Source organism: Enhydra lutris, unplaced genomic scaffold (assembly GCF_002288905.1).
Source record: "Enhydra lutris kenyoni isolate GAN:26980312 unplaced genomic scaffold, ASM228890v2 scaffoldscaffold13, whole genome shotgun sequence".
NCBI lineage: Eukaryota > Metazoa > Chordata > Mammalia > Carnivora > Mustelidae > Enhydra > Enhydra lutris.
The window spans coordinates 22,404,756-22,427,602 of record NW_019154097.1 but is presented as its reverse complement, the minus strand read 5'-3'; the positions used below and the strand labels follow the sequence as shown (position 1 = coordinate 22,427,602).

Here is a 22,847-nt window from a genome sequence, read left to right as displayed (position 1 = left end):
AATCAACGGAGGCATTTGGTTCCCCTCTCTTGAGTGTCTCAGCCTCCGTTTTCTGTCTGCTGTCATGTATCCTTGTGAGCAGCTGAAGATCATTTCTTGAGTAAGGTTGGAAATGAATGAATGAATAAAGGAATGAAAACATATGTAAACAAGCAAGTAGGCAGCTTGATGTAGCAGGTAAGGTGAAGTCTATGAATAATGATATTTATGTTTGATTGGCCCTTCTATGTGGTCCAACTTTATGCAGATGATCTCCTTTAATCTTCTCAACATGACTGAGGTAGGCAGTATTATGAGGCTTATATTCTAGAGGAGGGAAAGGAGACTTAAGCTTCAGACCTCACTTAGGTCACATAGTGAGTTGGAAGTGGTTTCCTTTTTCATAATGGTATCTGTCCATCTGTCCGTAAGGGGTTGACACAGTCCTGGCTGGTAGAACACTGTGATAGTTCCCTTCTCTTTCCTTCCTGGGGTCTTAGAAGGGCTCCTGTATGTGAAACATAAGTCCAAGGTCCCCAGCATGGCTTCCAGTATGCTGCCTCCCTCTCCAGCCCCATGTCTCCCAGCTCCCTCTCCTGAATTTCCCACTGGGGGCTGGGGGCGCCCACCATGATGCACCATCCATGGTGCCTTCACTTGCGATGTTCCCTCTGTTAGGGACTCTGCTCAGCATTTTGTCCTCTGATGAACAAATCCAACAAATTGATGAACAAAGCCCATGCTGGTACCCCTCCTCAAGGAAGGCTTCCCTGACTCCCATTTCTCGTCTACCTCCTTTGCCATCTCTACACTCATCCACCTCCCATAAGTACACGTCCTCACACTGTTCCAAATCATCATGACACCTGTCTATGTCCACCACCATCGGTGACTCCCTGGGGCAGGGAACATGCTTTATCCATTACTGTTTACCCAGTTCTCAGCATAGGGCTTGCCCTCGGGGCCATCACTCAGTAGACATTGATGGGGTTGAATTTATACTGGGAAAGAACAAAGCTAAAATATTGGGGTCCCAGTCTCCTTTCTATGAGGCCTAAGCTTCCTTGCTAATTCACTGGAATTAGCTCCAGAGAGCATTCCTACAGGTCACGGGCCCACACTTCTGCTCCAATGGGAATAGATACATAGGAGACCCAGAGAGCCCTCCTCATCCCCTACAGCATCAAGAGCCTATAATTGATCATGTGACTATAATTTTTTCCTGGCTTTCGAAAAAAAAAAAAAAAAAAAAGGTGAACATGAGTGAGAGATACAGACAGGGCCAAGAGAGGTCATAGCTATATCTGAGTTGAACTGAACAATTTCAAGGATGACCACACGCTCAGATATTGACCCGCAATCTTCCTGCCTCGCTTTCTCTCCCTGGAAATCCTAACCTTCACCTTCTTAGCCTGGAAGCCGCACAAGGAGTTTTGGCCAGTCTACTCTGTGATCAGAGAAGGAAAGAGGAAAGAGAAAATCAGCATTTATTAAGCGTTTGCTGTATGCCAGTCCCCATGCTAACAAACACCTCTCATCCCATCTCTGCAGTATTTGAAGTCATGCAACATAGTGGGTAGGATGACTTGTTCTCAAGCCAGAGTCCTGGGTACGAATCCAGCTCCTCCACCAGATGTGTGGGTCGTCCTAGGCAATTTACCTCACTGCCTGGGCCCCGGTTTCTGTACACACAAAACGATCTATCTCATCGGGTTGCATGGAGGATTTGGGACGTAATAAAGGAAGTGTAAAGGACCTAGAACAACACCTGGCAAGTAGAAAGGCTCAGTTAGCGTTTAACTATTCCCATCATTCATCCCCATCTCGCAGATGAAGGAACAGGGTTCAGAGATCACATAAATAGTGACAAAGCCAAGCGCAAATCTCGATGTGTCCAATCCTTCCCACAGCCTCTCCCTCATTTCCAGGCTCACGCAGGGCCACGGTGCAAAGGGAAACAATGCGGGGGCGAAGGAAAACAAAGAGAAGCCGAGATTTTCTTGGATCAGCCCTTTCCACATTATTTATTTTTTTCTAATTGATTTGTCCATTTCCATCAAGCATTCTCTCAGGCAGAGGACACAGATGTTATTAGACAAAGTCACCTCTCTGCCCTGCTGCTCTAGGCTGAGGAAAGCTTAGTGAGAGGAAGAGGTGGGGTGAGGTGGGGCGGGGGAGACATTTTAATTGGTTGTTTATTCACTTGTAATTGCAGAAGCCAATCTTTTCAAGGGGTGGTACTCATCCTGGCCCAAGGCAGACATGTGGGATGTTGGAGCCTCTCCCTTGCTTGTATGTGGGTTTTTTTTTCACACTTTGAGAAGCCTCCATTTCCCCCAAGAGGAAGAATTCAGGGCAGCCATCCAGGTTTTTGGCCCCCTGGGCCTCTCTTCTCTCCCTGCCTTTTTTGGGGATGGGGGGACCCACCCAGAGGATAACAGCTCTGTGGCTAAGAACTTTACTTCTGTGGGCGGAGGTCTTCCCACCAATTCAGAGCCAAGCTGGGTGTCTCCCGCATGCATCAAGGGAAAGTCTCCTCAGGGGCAGGACTCCATATGGGTATTTTCTTCTCTTCCCCTGCCTCGAGAATGTTTAATCCCTCCTGTCAACGAATGGTGGTGAAAGCACATAAGGTCAAAAAGAAAAGGGTCATTAGAGTCTGGGGAGATTGGTAAAGACGGAAGGAAAAAGACTTGCTCAGGGCCCCTTGGCTTTCCGTTTTGCCTCTGGGAAGGTTAGCCTCATGTGTATACTGCAGATTGGTCAAATCTATTTAAAAAAAATCATTACCCATGCTCTATGAAAATCAATACAAATCAAAATCTCAGTGTGTTATTAATTTAAGTCCCAGTACTACTCAGAGTTGGATGGAGAAACCCGCGTCCATGGGCAAGTTGCTTTACCTCTCTTGACAGAAAGAGCAGCAGACCAGCAGGATTCAATGGGACAGCTCAGTACAGCCTGCGCACACCATCCCCTCCAGGCCCTGGCCTCCTTTGTTCTCCTACTGGGAAAAAAACCTAAACTGTCTGCCTCTGGGTGGTTCTCGGGGACTCAGCTTCCCACGTATCATCTCCACCACCCAACCTTCTTCTCCCTCCAGCAACCTGTACCTCAAGTTCTGATGGTGTCCTCATCCCTGGAGCCTCTGGTTCCCCAGATTATGCCCACTCCTTACACATGCCCATCAGTTTCTCTCCTCTGCCTCATGACTTTCCTTCCTGCATCTCTGCCTCTTAAAATGTTATCATCCCTGCAAAGTCCAGTTCACCTCTGCTCCTGACCACTCTCACCTGTAAAATGGGAGGATGACAGTCACCTCTCAGGGGGTCTAGAGGCCACCCAGAGACAGTGCCTCACGCAGTGCCTGATGGGTAGAAGGCACTCATTGATTAGCACAGGCTATTGTTGTCACATGATCGTTATTACACTGCTAGTTATTAGCAGGGCCAAGATCATCATCGCCTCTAGCTGACAACGACTTCTCCGTCCTCAGAGCCTCTCCTTTCTGACTCTACTACTCATCACCCTGCTTTGTGTTATCTTCTCCATGAGCCCCTATCTTCTCCATCAGACTATGAGCTTCAAGTAGGTGGGGACCAAGACTTCACATCTCTGTGCTCCCTAAAACTTGAGTGAGAGAGCGAGCGAGCGAGCCAGAGATGGACCACTGGTTAGCGGCCATGGAGTACGACCCACTTAAACTGTGTAACTTCAAAACAAGATGAAGAAGTCCAGGCTCAGGGAAATGAAGTGACTTGCCCAAGGCATTAAAGGAGGGACACAGAAAGGCCTGACAGCAAACCTCCGTTTACCAGCGTGTGTGTAGCAGTGCTTTTGCACAAATCAGTAAAGTCACCTCTTCATTCAGGCGGACACCGTTCCTGTGAAGGTATATGGCTCGAGAGTCAAGCCCGGGAGGGAACCCCCTCAGCTGAGCATCCCTGTGCAGAGCCTGCATTGCCTGAGCGTCTGGCCTCTCCCCCTACACTCTGCTGCTCAGTCGGCAGCTCAGAATCCCTAGCTGTTTAGTGAGTATGTGAATTAGACCCATGTTTTTCAGTATACGTGCTGCTGAAGTGAGCACAGATCTGTGTTTTCCAAATCACAGTCTACAGAGGGCTAAATCCACAAGAAGCAGATGCATGTTTAAAGGAAAAGAATTTTCGGATTCAAATAGGTTTAGGACACGCTCTGTTAAACAATGTTCAATACATATGGTTTTTTAATTGCAAGCGTTATCAGAGCCTTTAACATGCAAAATGGGAGTAGAGCAGATAGGGTATGAGTAACCATAATCCTCCCCACTCCTCCTGACCCTAATCTCTGGCTCTGCCAAAAATCAAATAACAGCACAACTAATAGAGTTTGGGAAATGTTGGGCTAAACTGTCAAACCCCTCCTAACTTAGACCCCCTCCCCAAGCTGCCTTTCAAGAGAGGTGTCTCAGAGTCTCTTTGCTTCCTCCACGGCCCACGCTCCTGGGCCCTACCATGAAGGTTGTGGGTCCCCTGGAATGTCAGTTGCAGGGAGGCCCAGCCCCAGAGTGCCAAGGCGCCCAGACTTTCCCCCTCTGCCCGAACAGCATTTCAAAGCCATGAGAGCAGCTCTGGAGGGAGATCAAAGCTCTCTCAACTCAACTGTCATTAGAATATTTTCTTTATGCATCTCACTCGCTGCTGAGTGCCAATAACATATTTCCTAAATGCACTGGCCTGAGATGGTACAACTCTGTAATAATCTCAATGAGGGGGCTGTCGGGGCCTGTTTTATTGAAAGGGAAGCAAAAGGGAACTACATTCAAAACTCAGAGCAACAACAGATCCCTTAAGTGAGATTACAGAAGGCTCAAGTTTTTTTTCCAGCTCTAGAAACAGAATACACGGGCTCTCCCGCTTTCTAGACGGCTGGTCAGAGGAATGTCTCACAGCACGCGCAGATCAAGACGGACCAGTGTTTGTCTCTACTCCCACTTAATGCCAAATGACATGCCCATTGTCGAAGTGAGAACCAAGGAGATTTTTGAGAAGTGTCCTGCCAAAGTTCTGTCCCCTGGGCTCTTGACAGGTGCAAGCAGGACATGGCGATGGTGCTGACCAGGTGCTGATGCCCTCCACCTGAGGAAGATTTGTCTGAGCTGAACCTGGCTGTGAGTGGGCCATCTCCAAGCCAGAGGCTGGTGAGGGTTCTTTTAGATTAAAGGAAAAGGCAGCAGAGTGCCATAGAAACATGAATGTTTTTTTTAAAGGGGAAAGTAAATACACACACACACACACACACACATAACAGCATAACATTTAAAGAGAGTGACCTAGAGCCGTATTCTACTTGTAATTTGTATGGAAGACCGTCTTACATGATAAGACTCTCTGTTACTTACTTTCATAATTAGATATCCTCGGGGACAGTTCTAGATAGAATTGTTCTGGACAGCAGTCTGCTCTTCATTCAATGATATGAAAGTGGGAGGCACAAGTAAGTCGATGTTTATGGCACATGTTTTTGTATTTACCATTTTCTTCTAACATTACCACACCAAGAAATACTTCATTGTTGTAATCACTGTCTTTATTTTTTGCAAAAACCTCATCTTGAGAGAGAGACAGTCTAGGGTTCAAGTCCTATTTCTTCTGCCAAGAAGTGTCTCTGTGACCTTAGGGAAGGGACTCAACCTCTCTGAACCTGCCTTCACCTGTAAAATGCAGATTATAAAATTCAACCCAGACAGGAGAATATAAAAACTTAAGGAGGTAACATGTGAGAAAGCAACAAGTGAGCCCAACTCACAGAAAGGGCCCAACAGGCATGATTCTCTTTTTAGCTTGCTCCTGAAACTGGCCTTTGCTTCCTTAGCTCCCAATGCCTGCCGTCTTTCTCCCATCAGGGTACCCTGCTGCCACCATTGGACCAGGGTGCTTCTCTCCTCCACAGGTGGCTGACCTGTTTCTACGACTCACACGGCAAGTCCTGTAGCACTGCCCATTTCCAAATTCTGATTGCAGCCTATCATTCCCCAGGAGGGTCTTGAGTCCCTGAACCACTACTCCAATTTCAGAACACACCAGACCATTTGAAAGTGATTATCAAATATAAAGATCAAAGCCACTCAAGGCAAGTCATAAAAGCAAGATAAACCTCAGAATGTTTATTGCATTCATATCCTTGTTGCAATTAACAAGCATTCCCCAAGCTGTGGCCAGTTCTGAACCCTGGATTCTGTGTCTTTATCCCAAGGGTCCTAATGATCTGGACTTTATTCTCTTGCTTAGTTTCACTGTCAGAAATGTCTAAATCTGCCTCTCTTGTAAGAGGAGGCACGGAAAAAAAAAAATAGAGTGCTTTGGAGAGTTTATTAAATTCTCAGAATCCTGAATGATTGGTTTCCAAAATAACAGCTCTTGCACAGAAGTCTGACACACAGTCTAAGAAAAATGTAACAGCACCAATGAAAGAGCAATTGAAAAATCGATCATTCTTTCATTCATTTATTGCATAAGTCACTCGTTCAATCCCTCCCCTCCTCCTCCCTCCCTCCCTCCCTGCTTGCCTTCATTTTCCTTTCTTCTCTCCCCTCTGCAAATCATTCATTCAGTCGGTTCCTCTTTTGTTTGCCAGTCCTTACAGAGATTCTATTATAACCATGCCCTAAGCTAGCAACTGGGCACACAAATATGAAAGCGAAACAATTTTCACTCTCAAAGGGTTAGCAGTTTGATGAAGGAAATGAGACAAATAACCAGACGATCACAACATAATATGATAATACGAATAAAGCCCACCATGTGGGGGAGTTCATGATACACTGGCACTGTTGAAGTACTTTTCAAAAGGATCTCTTTGAAGCTTTACAAAAACCCTATGTGTCCAGGAGGAGTATCCCCTGTTGACAGGGGAAGAAACCAAGACCCAGTGAGGTGACACCATTTTTCCAAGGTCCCTCTACCTGGTTACGAGTGTGGGAGGCGGGATATGGCTGCTCATCTGTTGGTTACCGCAGACCATATCCCTATCATTAATGTCTCACCTTCTCTTATGATGTGTGTTATCGCAGAGGAGGAGCTGAATGGGAGAGAAGAAAAGAACAATGACACTTACCCAGCTGAAGATGGCTAAGACATCGCTGGGCTTTTCAGATGAAGAAAAAACCTTGGCTGGGTGTCAGACCAAGTGTAGGAGACAGGGTCAAGGGCAGAGGCTCCAGAAAGCCAGAAAGCCTGAAAGATCAGGGAAAGGGTGGAACCTTGCAAGGTGGCTGGTGCCCTTGCAAAGCTGGGAACATGGGAGCAACTGCACAAGGCAGGTCTGGAGGGCTAAGCAATGGCCACATCAGACAGGTCTTATATACCAGGTTATAGAGGATGGACAGTGTCCTGAAGGCTCCGAGCAGACCCTTTCTTTCCTTTGTGGAGGAATGTGGAAGGTGGACCGAGGGAGGGATGGGAATAAAGGCCCTGGTGGTGACTTACAAAACAGCAGATGGGTCTGAGACTATCGAGGAAAGACAGGTATGCATACGTGCTTGCTGGGTGGGGGCAGAGGAAGAGGAGGTGAAATGATGGGTATGGATTCTCATTTGGGCCACTGGAGCATTTCTCATTTATCAGGTTCAGATTCTATACATCAAAGTCCCTCATATTGCTGCCTGAAACTCTAGGCCCAACAGGAGAGCTGGCTCGCTGGGGTTGTGCCCTCTGCTGAGTCACGTGCAAGGTCAGCTCTCAGGAAAGTCACTGGTCTGCAGCATTCTGCGGAATAGGATCAGGATGAGACCTGGAGAGGAGTGGGATGGAGAACCCTGGGAGTTCAAATACAGGAGAAGGTGCTGTCTCAGAAGTAAGTAGGCCAATGGAGAGGTTCTCAGAGCTCTGGATCATTTAAAAAAAAAATGAGGAGGAAGTAGCAACTAGAAGAGGGTGTGAAGATGAGCCCTCCCCCGCCCCCGAAAAAAACCCCACACCATTTAAGATGGCCTTCACATAATAAAATAAATTGTCCTGGAGTGGAGTGGTTCTCCTAAGGGAAGAACAAGATAACGTCAGAAGAGAGGACGCCAGTGATCAATGAATACCTTTTCGCTAGGATCTACTCAGTTCCTATTTTTCTCATTTTGCCTTTTTGAAAATGGCTTTCAGAGACTGCTGGGGCAGAAGGCAAAGAGTCAGAACACCTGGTTCCTGGCAAGCACCGCTCTACTCCGTTGGTTAGCATGACTCAGCCTAGAAGTGACTCTGACCCCTGATGAGTCAAGTGCCCATCCTCTGTGCCGCTCAGACCTTGGACTTCTCTATAAAGCATTTATCCAGCTAGCTACTTATCTACCTGCAGGAGATTCCGCGAGTGCAAGATCACACCTTTCTTGTGAAATATTCATTGCTGGTACTCCAGCACCTAGCAATGCACCTGCCCATGTGTGTGCACACGTGCGCGCGCATGCGCACACACACACACACACATGCACACACACACACTATGGAAGTAGTAGTCAACTCCTAAGATCTTTTCTGGGGGTTCTATAACTTCTGCTTTGATAGCCCCATATTCTTGGAGTTAACTTCTTTTCAGAAAGCCAAGAAGCATGAAGAACACCGTGATAAGCAAGGAAAATAATAAAGTATGACGGTGTGTTCAGAAGTATCAGAACAGTAACGTGACCATCCCACGTCAAACGACTGTTTTCACAACACAAAGTGTGCCGTTCCCGAGCCCACAAGTGAGCTCTTCTCGCCACCTCCCTTTCTTCTTAGAGGATTGAAACCACAATTGATAAATAATAGAACTGACCACGTTCGGCAGAATACACACCGCTCACCAGCAGCCCTGTGGCTTGTCATCCAGTTGAAGTACAATGAAACAGAGCCAAGTCACCCTTTTTCCTACGTTGTAACAGCTACCACGTCCTGGGTACAGGTGATACTTCAGCAGACTGTGTAGTTTGGCTCTAATTCTGAGCCACATAAACCATAGAACTTACGTGACGACTGACTGACTAATATTGTGTTTGGGAAGGACAGAGCAAGAATTACAACATCATCACCGATATGTGTCCATAGGGTAATTTCTAGATTTTAGCCTGAACTGTGGCCGCATACAAATTGCCTGATTGTAGGCAAACAGCAGAATCATGTACAGACACAACTATATGGTCACTACAGTAGGCGGAGATCTCTCTGGACGACCTGAGCAAGTCTAATAACGTCCCCAAATTTGGGTCCATACCGGGGTTAAAAACTGAGAGCTCTCGAAGGGTCATGTGATGATCGAGGAGTTTAAGCATGTGGAAATAACGCTGAAGAGTGATGAGGTCGTCTGTCAGGCTATCGAAAGTAGAATGAAATTCAAATGGATTTTTGGAAAGAGGACGCCACTCTCAGGGTTTAAGGGAAAATAAAATGGCAGACACACAGACTGCCCAAGACAGGGTGCCACCATCAGGCGGGTCGCAGAGATCTGAGAGTCAGGAGTCAGAATCTTTCCACTTGTCAGAGTAGAATTTTTCCTTCACGACTATGCTGAACACATCGGACTCAATTGGTCAGAGGGGCTGGAAAGTACTCTGAAGGCCGGGGGATGGTCTCTTATATCCCCGGATGTCCCCAGTGTCAACACACAGCCTTGCTCATACCTTCCCGGGATCAAGCTCCTTCCATCTGTATTCCAGCTGCAGTCCCCATAGGCCTGTAAACTGCATTACAACATCTGATCTGAAAATGTATGAATAGTAACAGCTCTTAGAAATATCTTATGCAAATCCTCCCATTTTACGGATGAAGAATTTAAAATAAAAGAAGTGACTTTAACCATGCTGGCTACGAAGTTACTGGAAATAGCTAGTCACTTCCTTCCTCATGTTTTGCCAAGCCACAGGGCAAACTATGTTTTTCTACCATGAATCCTCCTGGGAAAGAGCTGTCTCCCTCTCAAGTCTCTCTACCACCCTCTGTAAGAGCCTGAGATTGTCCATGCTTGTGTGGAGCTCTGGTCACCCACCGTTGCCCTCTGTGGCCACACAAATAGTTTGGGAGCCAGGATTCAAGCTCAAGGCTGGGGGCTGTGCTGTTTGTCTGAACTCGAAAAAGGCTGGCATCACAAATGTCGGACACCTGAAATGGACACCCTAATCTCCTCGCCCTCTGCCCTATACCACCAGATCACCCACTAACTGAGAACACGGAAAAGAGAAAGAAAGAAAGGCACAGAGAGAGGGAGACAAAACAAAGAAACCAGGGAGATGGGAGCCTGTTGGACTTAGGCAAACAAACCTGTGAGCAAAACGCACTGTCGTTCACACATGAGTTTTGTGCTTCCAGAAAGTGAGAGCAGGGGTGCCGAAGTCCCCTCACAGGAGATGGAGAATTGGGCAGCTGGGAGTCTGCAGGTACAAGCTGAGCCACAAACAATTTACGGGAATGTGTTTCCCTAAAGCAAAACATCCTGGTGTCTGCCCATTTCACCCTCCCTCAAGCCCCCACTGCTTTGTTTCCGACCCTGGACGGGCGTCTGGCCGAGCTGAGGCTGTCATGAGTGGTGAGTGTCACCAGTGGATGGTGAAAGAAACAGGAGAGTGCTGATGAGGCCAGACCAGGGTGGAAAAACCCCAACTGCCTCCCTCTGGGGCCGAGAGGGCACCAAGCGCTCCCATCCATCCGTCCATCCGGAGAGCTAGAAATGGAAAGGCACCTCCAGGAAAAAGGGTGAGACAGGGAGCACCTGCAAATTTCACCTACAAACTCTGAGACAGAGATCCTGCTGTGGTCAGAGTCACAGGAATGAGCAGGCGTCTTGTGCTGCCTCTCACATGGCCCGGTGGGGTTCCGAGAGCCCCTGGGGTGCCCACCTGGCTTCCAGCTCCTTCCCTAGGATGTGTGAGAGCTACATAGCTAGCCCCATCCTGGGATCCCAGACACGCCTTGGCTTTATGCTGGGGATGCCTAAACTCACAGCAACGTGCTGCTTGGGACAATGAGCATGGTACCATTTAGCATGCACAGGGCTTCTGGAGTAAGGACAATCTTTTTAAAATGGCACCTGCAGGAGCCAAAATGAAAGGGCCTTTGGTAGAAGAGCAGGATTAGCTTGTCTACAACCCCCGCTGAAGCCCGAAGGTTCCAGGGAGGGGGTTCAGGATCCAGAGGGGGCTGGGAATTAGGGAATATGTGTGTAAGAGGTCAGAAGATTTCCCAGCGATGGAAAATCCCCAACCACCACTGTTATTTTGAGTGCTCACTCAATGGCGGGCGCTGGGGTAAAGGACTGACCCCTGCATCATTTCACCGAATCCTCTGAGTCCCTCAACGCAGTAGCCTGCAGTACCTTCATCCCTGACTTTATAGAAGAAGCACCTGAGCCTCTGATAAAGTTAGAGACTTGCTCAAGGTCATGGAAATGTTTAAATGGCTTGATTTCAAGTACACTTGGTCTCCAAAACTCACATTCTTATTTTTTTTGCAAGACTATCACTATCCTCCACAGCTTCTCACGGGTCCCTGTTTTGAGCTCCTAAACATTGCATGGAGAAACCACCACCAGCTCTCTTTGCTCCATTCCCTCCTCTATCTTGATCTCAAAGACCAACGTCACCTGCGCAGAGTCACAGATGGGACCTCTGAGTAGAGGTGGACTTTGTTGAGATGAAAAGCATGAAGGTAATCCAGACGGAAGCAGAGAAAATGGGACCCCGCCACGCGTGGCCTGGAGAGAGATATTTCTGCGTCCACACGCAAGTGGGTGCATAGGCTGAGGATGGTCAAAAAATCTAGGCCCCTCCATCAAATTGGCTCATCACCCCTGGTGACCAATGCCAACACCGCCTGGGATCGTTCCAGGCGGAAATATGTCCTCGAACACAGTTCGGCATTTGGGTCATTTCAAAAATAAACTAGTGTGCGAGCTCAATGGGTTGGATATGTTATATGGTCTTTATTTAAAAATACCAATTCTGTGGCCAGCCCTAAAAAAACAAAAAAGTCAGTATTTTAAGAATGAAAGTAATCTGTGTAAATGCCCTCAGTGTGTGTCCTGCTGTTCCATCCAGGCCTTTTTTTTTTTTTTTTTTTTTTTTTTTATGAGCCTGCAGAAAGTCAGTCTCCAGAAAACAATGCTGATTGAGAGGGGTCCCTGTGTGTATCCGAGAAGGGAGGGGACTCTGCACCTACTATGTGCCACACACTATGACCGGCGGCTTGACACAGATGACTTCGGCTAAACTGCACAACGCACGGTCGGAGAGCTGTCCTCGCCCAATTCTTACAGAAGAGAAACCAGCAACTCTTATTGAGAAATGAGCCAAGGTCAGACAGCTAACGAAGAGTGGAACCAGGATACGGACCCTGGTCAGTCTCCAACACATATCACTTTTCCACTATACCAGGCCTGACTCCGGTTATTGCTTTAATGAATATTAGTCACATTAAATAAACTCTGATATTCTGATTATAAAATTCCAAGCAATTTCTCTTACACGATTACTGGAAAAGAATGAACAAAGTTACTGAACAAATAACAAAGCCCTCTTTCATCTGTGTACTCGTTAACTCTTCCCAGAACTCTTGCTGGGATAGTATTTTATGTGACCCTCAAGGCAATCACGTGATTCAGCCGGTCAGATACTATTATGATTCCCTTTCCATAGATGTGGAAATGGGGGTTCCAGGAGATTACGAGACTGGCCCGTGACTGCACAGCTAAGATGTGGCTGAGCTGGGGCTAGCTAGCATCGATTCCTCCTGAATCCTCCCTCCGTTCTGTGTTAGTCTGATTCTCAGAGCTCCACAGCCAGAAAAAAACAAAACTTGGCATTCAACCCCGCTTAGACCCAAGTAGACTTACCTTTTTCTGGAACCCTCCCCTCACCTTCCTACCTCAATCTCTTTGTTCCTTTCTGTCATTACAGAGCCTGTGAATTCTGGTGGTCTGTTTATGTACCTCCTTCTCCCAGAAAACCTTTTCTGACTTCCTCGCACCACAGGGATCCTGCCTTTTTCTCAGAGCTCACGTAAGCCTGATTGTCTATGTGGCTCACTGGGAAATTAATCATCTGCCTTCTCACCACCTCTTGAATGACTGTAACAAAATGTCATTAAACCACAGAGTATAAGCACCTTCAGGACAGAGATCACGTGTTGGATCCCCGGGGCATTTACCACAGTCTCCTGGGCACGAAAGTGTCTTAGCAAAATACAGACAATGGGGAAGAACGTGACCATCCTTGACAGAATGTTTCCAAGTTGCAAATCCCAAGCTTCTAAGAGACCACGGTGATGGGAGGAGGGTAGAAAGGCCTTGAAATTAGGAGATGAGATCCTGGGTCTTGCCCTCGGCTTGGCCTCACTCTCCCTGGGAGGCCTGGATCAGTGCTAGCCCCTCTTGGGAGCTTGGCCTCCTGATCTATAGCAAGAAAAGGCCAGACACTGCCACTGCTCCTTTCAGCTCAGAAAGTCCCTGACTCCACGCAACTTTTCCCGATTTGGGGAGAACTCAGGAGAAGGAAGTGTATGTTTCATGAGATCATTCCAAAAAGGAAGAGACCCCGACATGTAAAGGCAAACCATTTAATGGTCTCTGACAAGGAGTCAGGGAGGCCACTGAGGACAGCTGTAGTGCCAGCAGAGGGGTCGAGGAGTCTGCCTAAGGCTTACTGCAGTCCTTTCCAAAGACTTCCAGCAATGTCAGCTTGGGTCCAAAAAAAATAACATAGCCCCCGGGGAATGCCCTTGTTCCATTAAAAATAATAATAAAGGGAAGACAAAGAAAATGTTTCCCTATGAGCCAACAGTGTACAAGGGAAGTCTTTTTCTATCTTCTAATTGCATATAAGTACATATTCACAGATAAAGGTCAAGTTCATCCAACTGTGCCATAGCTTGCAGTTTGGAGGATCCAAACAGAAGCTTGGTGGGTTTGTTGCAATGTACTCTCGCAACGGGGTACATGCAGACCAAAGTGTCAAATACCCCCTGAGTTCCTGATGCCAGGGGTTTCCCTTAATATCCAGGTTTTCCCTTTTATCTATAAAAAGGCATGTGATGTGCATTCTAACTTGTTAGTAGACATCTCTAATGGCTGCAGATGAAATTCTGCCTACCGGGCTCCTCTCCACCACTTGTAAAGAACAGCCAAGTTCATTGGAATTTTTTTTGTTTTGTTTTGTTTTTTTTTCCTAAATGGCCAGTCTGATAGAAAAATGTTTACTGCTCACACAGACGGGTCCTCCTGGCTGACACTGGGGAGCCTTCTTTCACACCCGTGATCACAATGGCATGCTTTCTTGTCTGTCTTTTCCACTAGATGGGGAGCTCCAAAAGGCAGGGGCTGGGCCGGCACAGAGGGAGCATTCAACAAACATTTACTGGGAGAGGAAAAGAAGAAAGAAAGGGACGGAAATAAAGGAAGGGAAAGCAACTGGAGAGGAGGGGAGGGGGAAGAGAAGGGAGGAAAAGGCAGAAGGAAATAAAGAAAGGGAGAGAAGGAGGAAGGAAGGATTTAGCTTGACATTAGTTTGCCAGGAGATAAAGTAGACCCTCCCCTGCTTACATCTGGGTCCCGGCCATACTGAAGACTCATTCTCCAAGCGCTTCCTCCCCTCCTGTCTCCTTGCTTCTCTCGTACCCTCTGCATGGGCTTTCTCCATGTTCTGCACATGCTGTTTGCCCATCCACTTCCACCATCCATCCCTCTCCACCCTGCTCTGTGCCCTTGGGAGACTGGCCTCACTGGGGGGCATCTGTGGGTTCCTTTGTCCTGTGGCTTCTAGAAGAAGACAGGGAAGCAGAAGGGAATGACAATGTAGCATTTACTCTCCAGGCTCCCTTCTGGCCTGGGGGCTACAGGAGGTTGGCCACCCCTCTTTAGGGAGAGTCACGGCTTCTGCCCAGGGGTCCTCTGCACACAGTCACTCTCTAGGTTCCCGAACCACTCTCTCTTCTTGTCCCTCCAGACCAAGGATACAAATGGCTCTCCACTGTTGCTGACTCTGGCCTTGGCAATTGTCAAGGTCTGCCTACCCTGTTGTAGATAGCTTCTCCTTCCAATGTATCCCTCCTTCAACTCTCCTTAACTGTTCCGTTTGAATGTATCACCTGTTTTCTGCCAGGATCTGGCCTATGCAGCCTGCATCTCTACCTCTGAAAGTGTTGCCCATCTCCAGCTGCCCTCAAAGCATGCCTCCGCCAGCCAACGCACGTTGTCCTCCTTGTCCAAGCAGATCTCTGCCTTCCAGAGCTCTGTCCCACTGCGTGTCATGGATCAGAGTTTCTTTTGGGTGAATATGGTTCCCCCACCAAAATGAAAGCTCCTTAATGGTGAGGAGTGCCTCCCACCCCTTCCAGCATCCCCAGTGAAGAGCAGAGGGCCAGGCAGGGATGCACAGACCCAAGAAATGTCTGTTTGCAAATGTTACTGTGTGGTTCCATTAACATGACTGGAGGAAGATAGCAGCAAAAAGTCAGGCTATGCTGGGCTCAACCCCAAGCCCATCAAGGCTACTCTCTACAGCATTGCCACGATCCTCGCTGTGCATGCTTCAGGTGACGGAGTGCTCACTCACCCGCAGAGAGGTGCTCCCCTAGGAGCATCGCTCTGAGGGGGGATGACATCATCTGTTACTCAGCTCTGAGCTGCCGCCTATAATTACAACACTCTGGTTCCAGCCAGGGCTTAGAAACCATATAGAGGAATTCTGCTCCCTTTCCTACAGGACAGGCCCTTGGAGACTTGAAGTGTGTATACCGTCGCCCTATAGTCTTGGCCCCAGGAGAAGTTGCTCATCGTGCCAAACATCTTCACATGGTTATGATACAAGCTCCTGCCTCTCACTGTCCAGTCCCCCCCGCTTTTTTTTGGTGCTTCCTCCACTGGTTGCTGTTATTCTAGACCCTTAAGAAGGAAAACTGGCCGCCAAGATAGCTCTGATGGTTCTACAGGGGTTCATGGAAGCCCAAGGCCATTATCAGCTTCTCTTCCAAACTCACTCATTCAGGCACTCCATAATCCCAAGCTCTCGGGGATAATTGGGGAGAGTGAGAATAGAACAGGAAGGGGCAGGGACGTGTGACTGTCCAGAATGTCAGGGCAGTCCTGGACAGCTGTGTCACCGCAGATGACCAGGAGTCAGAAATCCAGAGCAACCTTATCTCTAGTGTGACTACTAATGGACAGTGTGAGCTCTGGTCTCTGTTTCCCTCTATAGGGCAGAAGGGGCTTGGACCAATGATCTCTGAGGATGTTTCTAGGTCCAACACTTGACCTAGGATTAGGTGCTCTCCTGGAGTCCAAACATGTTAAAAGATACACTTCTCTGACAGAATTCACCCATCTGCCCAGCTCCATTACTAGGAATCTTATTATACTCAAGGGAATCGCTACGTAAATTGTCAGAACAGCGAATTTTAATCAGTGCCGCTCAAGGGGGGCAGGGCACGGACTGCTTTGGCGAAGCGCATGCAGGAATGGAGAAACTTTTCAAGAACTCCGACACTGACACTCTGGTGGTATTTCATTGTCTATGGATTCATTTTTTGCTGTATATTTCAAAGGTATTGGTTTGCAATATACAGGGGAGAAAAAAACAACCAAAACTGGTGCCTTACCATAGACTGAGAAGTATTCAATACTTTTATTATCTTTACCCATTAAGAGAGAAAAAGAGAGAGGAGGGCAGAGAAAGAGGGAGGAAGGGAGGGAGGGAGGGAGAGAGGACCCTGATGAGAATGAAGTTCAGCTCTTTATTAAAAATCACCTAGATAACGTCAATCAAATTTTCACCGCTTCTACTAAAGGTGCCCGCCTCCCTCCCTCCTTTCTCTCTGTCTCCCTCCCTCCATCCTTCCCTCCCTTTTCTTAAAGTCACAAAGCAAATATTTCTCTGCAAACGTCCCCAGGTTCCTCTCTGCGCACAGGAAAGCCAAAACAGCCTGGACACCGTCATCCCCGGCCCCGTCAGGAGATGACATGTTGCCTGATGGGGCTCACCCGGGGCTCATGACTTTCCCAGCTGGCAAACAAGTGCCCTGGCGTGAGTGGTCACAGAGCTGGCACACAGCTGTTCCCGGACATTCTGGGCAGGCAGTCCCGTGACTTAGAAAAGGGGAGGCCGTTGGAGGCTGCCAACTCTGTCTGCTGATGGTGAGGTATCTGGGATGGGGCCCCACGGCCCCTCCATACCAGGACAGTGCTGGCTGCCCTCAGTCCTGACCCAATCAACTCAGCAGTTTTCCCCCAAGGCCCTGTGAAGGCGCCCTGCCTACCAACCCTGCCCTTCAACTCTGCCTCTTACTGCTTCTCAGACTTAAAAATCCTTCCCTTCAGTGGGAGCTTTAGATGTGGATGTGACCTGGATGTGAGTCCGAGCTCTCCATTTATTAGTTGAGTGACCTTGGCTAAATCCCTAGGTCAGTCTGGATCCTGAAATTCTTGCGGCACTATAGGGCTAAGGGTACCCACCCTCCTGGTGCTGAAGAAGCAATTGTTGTAGGAATGGATGAATGAATGAATGAATGAGCAAATGAATGAAAGCAGGAATGAAGGAACAAATGAACGTGCAGCTATCCGTGGCACTTTGCCCTCCTCCGTGCCCACTCTGCCTGAGCACGCAGGTACGTCCTGGGAGTCCAGCTCTGTAGAGCACATGCTGCCTTAATCTCAGAGACTTGCATTTGTGACTTAGCTGAATGACTCTCCTGACCCATGACCTTGGCGGAGTCATTGCCTCCACTCAGCCCTTCTAGCTCTCTGTCAGTCAAATGCAAATACTAACCCCTGTCTTGCCTTCCTTACCAAATTCTGTCAAAGCCCAAAGGAGAGCAGAGATGAAAGTGCATTGTGACCTGGAAGGAACCAGCCACACAGCAAGGCTTCTTCCCACTTGGGCCGCTTGTGTCTCTGAACAAGGTGGGAGTCCAGGGCCCGCCTGGTGCCAGCAGGCTGAGCTGACGTGCTTTCTGGCTTGCTGCCAGGCACGACATTCTCCTGCCAGCATCGCCATTCCTTTGCACATAGGTATTTTGTCTGTGCATGGGAGGCCCTTGCTTTTTTGAGAGAGACATAAAGAGAAGAGTCAGCAGAAAACCTGCAGAGGTCGGCAAGTGTGCTCAAGCTATCAGCAAGTCCAGGGTCCTGTGCGCTGGACAGAATGGAAAAGTCCAGCGTGAATCTGGGAGATGAGGAAAGTGGATGCTGACTGTCTCTCTGGCTTAGAACTAGTTCCTCTGAGTCCCATATTGAATATAGATCACCACGGGTTCACCTCTGGGCTTTTCCTTGGGGGTGCTGTTTAGAGTTGACAGTGTAAGCAGAGGCTAAGGGAAGCCTTGGACAGAAGTGTCCCCTTTCTGCCCTTTTCTCTGCAGTGGATGACATGTCCTTCTGCCCAGAGTGCCCTCCTCTCTCCCCCAACCCAATCTTGGACGTCCAAACCAGACTGTAGATTTTCTGGAGATATTTGAGTGCCAAGTCAGTTTTTTTTCTCTTTGAACTCCCTTGGCACTCCCTAAACACAGCGCACAGCACACAGCACCTTCCTGACACAAGTAAGGACAAATATGCTTACTGAGACCTCATGGCTGGCCAGCCACGAGCAGGGAGACCATGCGCTACACGCCCCCTCTCCATCTCCAGAGCAGCTTCACAAAGCAGGTGCTGTTATCGCTCCCATTTTACAGAGGAAGGCATGGCTTCTAAGAGGTCACAGAGCGAGGAAACAGTATGGCTGAGACCCGAACCCAGGCTGTGCGACCCAGCTGACCCCGGATTTACCAGCACAGTGCCACAGAACGAGCACTCGGCCGGGAAGCGTGTTCCATGATGCTCTGTCCAGCATGGTAGCCACTAGAGCCCATGAGGCTGCTGAGGTCGTGAAATGTAGTTTATGGGACTCAGGCCAGATTTTAAATTTATTTAATCTCAACTAATTTAAACAGTCACAGTGGACTAGGGAACGCACTGTACCCCCACTCTACCACGTGCGTTATGACAGTTACCCATTACGTGACTCACATTACCCAGTTTTGACTCTGAGCTCTTTAAGAAGACAGGGTTGTCCTCTTTCATAGCCCACAGCGGGGGCTCAGCGAATACTGTTTTGGTGGGCTAACTTTGCATATCGTCCCCACAAGAGATGTGTAAGAGGTTGGCCTCAGTCACCAAGCTACCGTGCAAACCAGAAAATCTGCAAAGTTCTGGAACCCCTAGGGCTCTCAGGCACCTCGCCTATGCAATGCTGAGGGGACCAAGTCAGCTCACAGCTGGGCACCACCTGCCTGGCAGGTCTTACCTGTGTGGAGAGTCAGGGTCGAAGCAAGTCTTGGTGACATCCGTGATTTCGGGGTCGCAGCACTCTCCGCCATCAAAGTTGAACCGTTCATAATTACAGTCCATGTCGCACACCCCGTTGTGCTGCTTCTTCACGAAGGCAGGGTGGCGCAGGTGGCGGCAGTCCCCGCCGTCGTGGCCAGTCAGCGTGTGGTTGCACTCGAGGTCGCAGCTCTCATCCCCAATCTTGCTGATGTCGCAGTTGGCCAGGACGAGGCGGTGGCGCAGGGAGGAGTTGCTCACCTCGAGCACCTCCAGATCCCAGGAGATGTTGTAGTGTCTGAAGGCCTCGGCCAGCTGCCGGTGCTGGAAGTCGATCTGCTGACGGCTCACCGTGGGGTTCTCATGGTTGTCGTCATGGAGGTTGACCACGCGGTAGCGCACCACCTTGGGTCGGCGGAATCGCGGGAGCTGGTTGTAGCTAGCAATGACCTCCATGTTGTCACACAATGTCTGCCCACACAATGGAGGCTCCAGACTTGTGTCCAGCAGGAAGCCGTGGGCACCGCTGAGCTCCACTTGGGGGATGTTGCCATCCTTCATGGGGGACCAGGTGTGCTTCACGTTGTCCCAGTTCTCCTGGAGGAGGAGCTGAGGTAGAGGCGCGTGGAGGCCATGGGTTTCCATGTCGAGCAGTACCTCCTGCTGAGTCCGGGCCACCTTCCACAGACTGAAGCGCTCAATGTAGCCCCGGTAGTTGTGATTCAGAGCACTGCCCCCCAACATGAGCACTTTACACTTCTGGGTCAATGGGCTGAAGATGCCGCCCACCTGCTCCCCCGAGGTGGCCACCTGGGCACCGTTCACGTAGAGTTTCATCAGCCGCCCGTCATAGGTGGCAGCTAGGTGCACCCACTGGCCTGGGAGGTAGCTGCGGTGGGCATTGATGGTGGTTACTTGCCGGGCTCGGTCTGTCTTCAGGGAGAAAAAGTAGCGTGGGTCTCTGTTGCCTTGGTCACTGACGGTGTGAATTCCCACGACCCATCCTCGGTCACGTGAGGTATAAGAACATTTGTCATACAGCCCTATGTGGCCCAAAGAGAGAGAGAGAGGCGTCAGTAAAGGATGGAAGAGGGCACTCAGTTACTTCTCTCTGTTAAAACTAGTATGAGGATGTCCTAGACCAGCGGTTCGCAAACTGTGCCCTGCAGGGTCCTCTAGTTCTTAATGAACCCTCTGGGACCAGACTTAGGACAAGATAAGGGCTAGAGGAACAGGAGGAACTGGTTTTGGTAGGGGGTTCTCCCCACTATGTGAGCCCAAGTGGTTTCACTTTCATTGGTTCTGAACATGGAACATACAGGAAAGATTTCGGTTTGTAGAATGGGTACTTGGGCTAAGAAAATACCAACAATAACAACAATGGAAATCTAAACACCTTTGATTTTGCAAGATTGTTGGAGGGGAAGAGGATATTATAATAAAGAGGGTATTTTAGGGGTGCCTGGATGCCTCGGGGGGTTAAGCCGCTGCCTTCAGCTCAGGTCATGATCTCAGGGTCCTGGGATGGAGGCCTGCATTAGGCTCTCTGCTCGGTGGGGAGTCTGCTTCCCCTCTCTCTGCCTGCCTCTCTGCCTCCTTGTAATCTCTTTCTCTATCAAATAAAGAGATTTTTAAAATGTTTTTTAAAAAGAAGGTATTTTAGGGGCACTTGGGTGGCTCAGTTGATTAAGCATCCAACTTGTGATTTCGGCTCAGATCATGATCTTATGGGTGGTAAGACTGAGCCCCTTGTCAGGCTTTGTGCTCAGCAGGGAGTCTGCTTGGGATCCTGTCTCTGTCCTTCTCCCAACTCATGCACATGCTCGCTCTCTCTCAAATACATAAATAAATCCCCCCCAAAATTAAAAAATAACCAAGAGGGCATTTTAAGTGTGGGATGATATATGAGGCAAGAGGAGAATGGGGTGTGGGGTTAGTAATGAGTAGAAGATGCTCATTGAGAAGGAGCACCCCTATTATGGCTGCCAAAACCTTGGGCACACATCACCTCTGGCCATCATCAGATGGCCAGTTAGCAAAGTTGGCCCAGAGAAGCAAGAGTCAGGGGCCACAAAGCTAATGCTTCTACCTTCTAACAGGAGGCCGTCCTGGCTAGCCCTGAAATCCAGCCCCAGAGAAAGGCAGACATGCTTACTGTCTGAGCTGGAAAGATTTTTAAAGATCACTGCTTCCAACTTCTTCACTTGACAGGTGAGGGATCTCAGACCCGGAAAATGAAAGGCATTTGTCAGGTTACACAGAGTCAATGACAAGTTTCTGAGACCCAACTCAGCTTGCTTTTCTCCGACACTAATATTAGTATTTGCAAAAGGATGAAATGAAAAGCATCCTCTTAACATAAAAGATGTGGGGGACTCCTTCATTACTTAAAATCATCCAAGCCTCTGTATTGTACTAAGGTCTGTGTGTGAATTCATTTAATCCACATAACACCCTTATGGCGATGACGTTAACAGACGCAAGATTCTCAAGAAAGCAAAGAGGTGGATGGGTTAAAGGTCAACTGGCTGGTCAGTGGATCCTCCATCCATCAGACCCTGGCATTCATCACCCTGTGCACTACTCTGTGGGTGCTTCCTTCTCCCCCACCAAAGCCACCAGGGATCTAGAACACTCCAACTGCTTGCGGGGGGGGGCACAAGTTGGGTGTTCAGAAAGGTCCCATGGCTGATGTCTCTAGACTTACTCTGGGAACCCCAGGAAGTCACTTAGCAGATTCTCTCTGGATCGAATTATCCTTATAATCACCAACCCCCATTCCTCAGCTTTTCTGGAATACACCCAGTGTCCTTGGCACAGACAGGCCGTTGGATGGGGAAGAGGACTTTCTAATTAACAGTGTGTTTTAAGTGTGGGATGATGTACGAGGCCAGGTGGGAGGAGAAAGAGAAGGAGATGAGAATGAATATAAGATGTTCATTTAGGAGGACAGTCCCTACTCTGAGCTGGAGACCTGTGCGGTCACCGTAACTTTGAGCTTGCATCTGCCATTAGCGTTCATCAACGAGCATGGAGAGCTTCCAGCAAAATCAATGGAGGAGGCCCACAGGCTCTCTGCTCCTTTGTACCAGGGCCTCAGAACCTGTGTAAATCTCTGTTAGCATCTGATGCAGAGGACAGTTTTGGCCTGGCATCTGAGTCCGCCTATACCCCTCCTCCCACTCCCTGCCCAACAGTCCCTTAGGCAATGGCTGGGGTCGCCTCACAAAGTCAACCTGCTCTCACTGGCTGGGCAACCTTGGTGAAGCACTAAGTACCTCTTTGGGGTCTTGGTTCTCTATCTGGTGAAGGAGGGGACTGAATGAGTTTCCCCTCGCATGCCTGGTCGAAGTCTGCTTCTCTGTGTTTCCAGGTTTTCTCTACCACTAAAACAGAAACGACCTCTTCCAAGAAGCTCTCCATGACAGCCCTGTAAAGAATGCTCATCTTTTCTCTCAACTCATTTTACTTTAAGGCAACTAGACATTTGCTCTCTGGTTTTGGAGTCCCCCTAGATGGAAGGGTTCTTGAAAGGGAGAACTCTGGCTGGACCATCTGTCCCCTGCCTAGGACCTTGTACCATT

At 48.7% G+C, this 22,847-nt stretch overlaps 1 protein-coding gene across 1 annotated transcript in view; it reads right to left on the bottom strand.

Annotated features, from left to right (window-relative positions):
• LOC111146361 (pappalysin 1) overlaps positions 1-22,847 on the bottom strand; it is a 236,448-nt gene that overhangs the window by 183,973 nt on the left and 29,628 nt on the right. Inside the window, 1 exon segment of the mRNA XM_022501889.1 lies at positions 19,244-20,306. Within this exon segment, the coding sequence (XP_022357597.1) occupies positions 19,244-20,306 (1,063 nt within the window).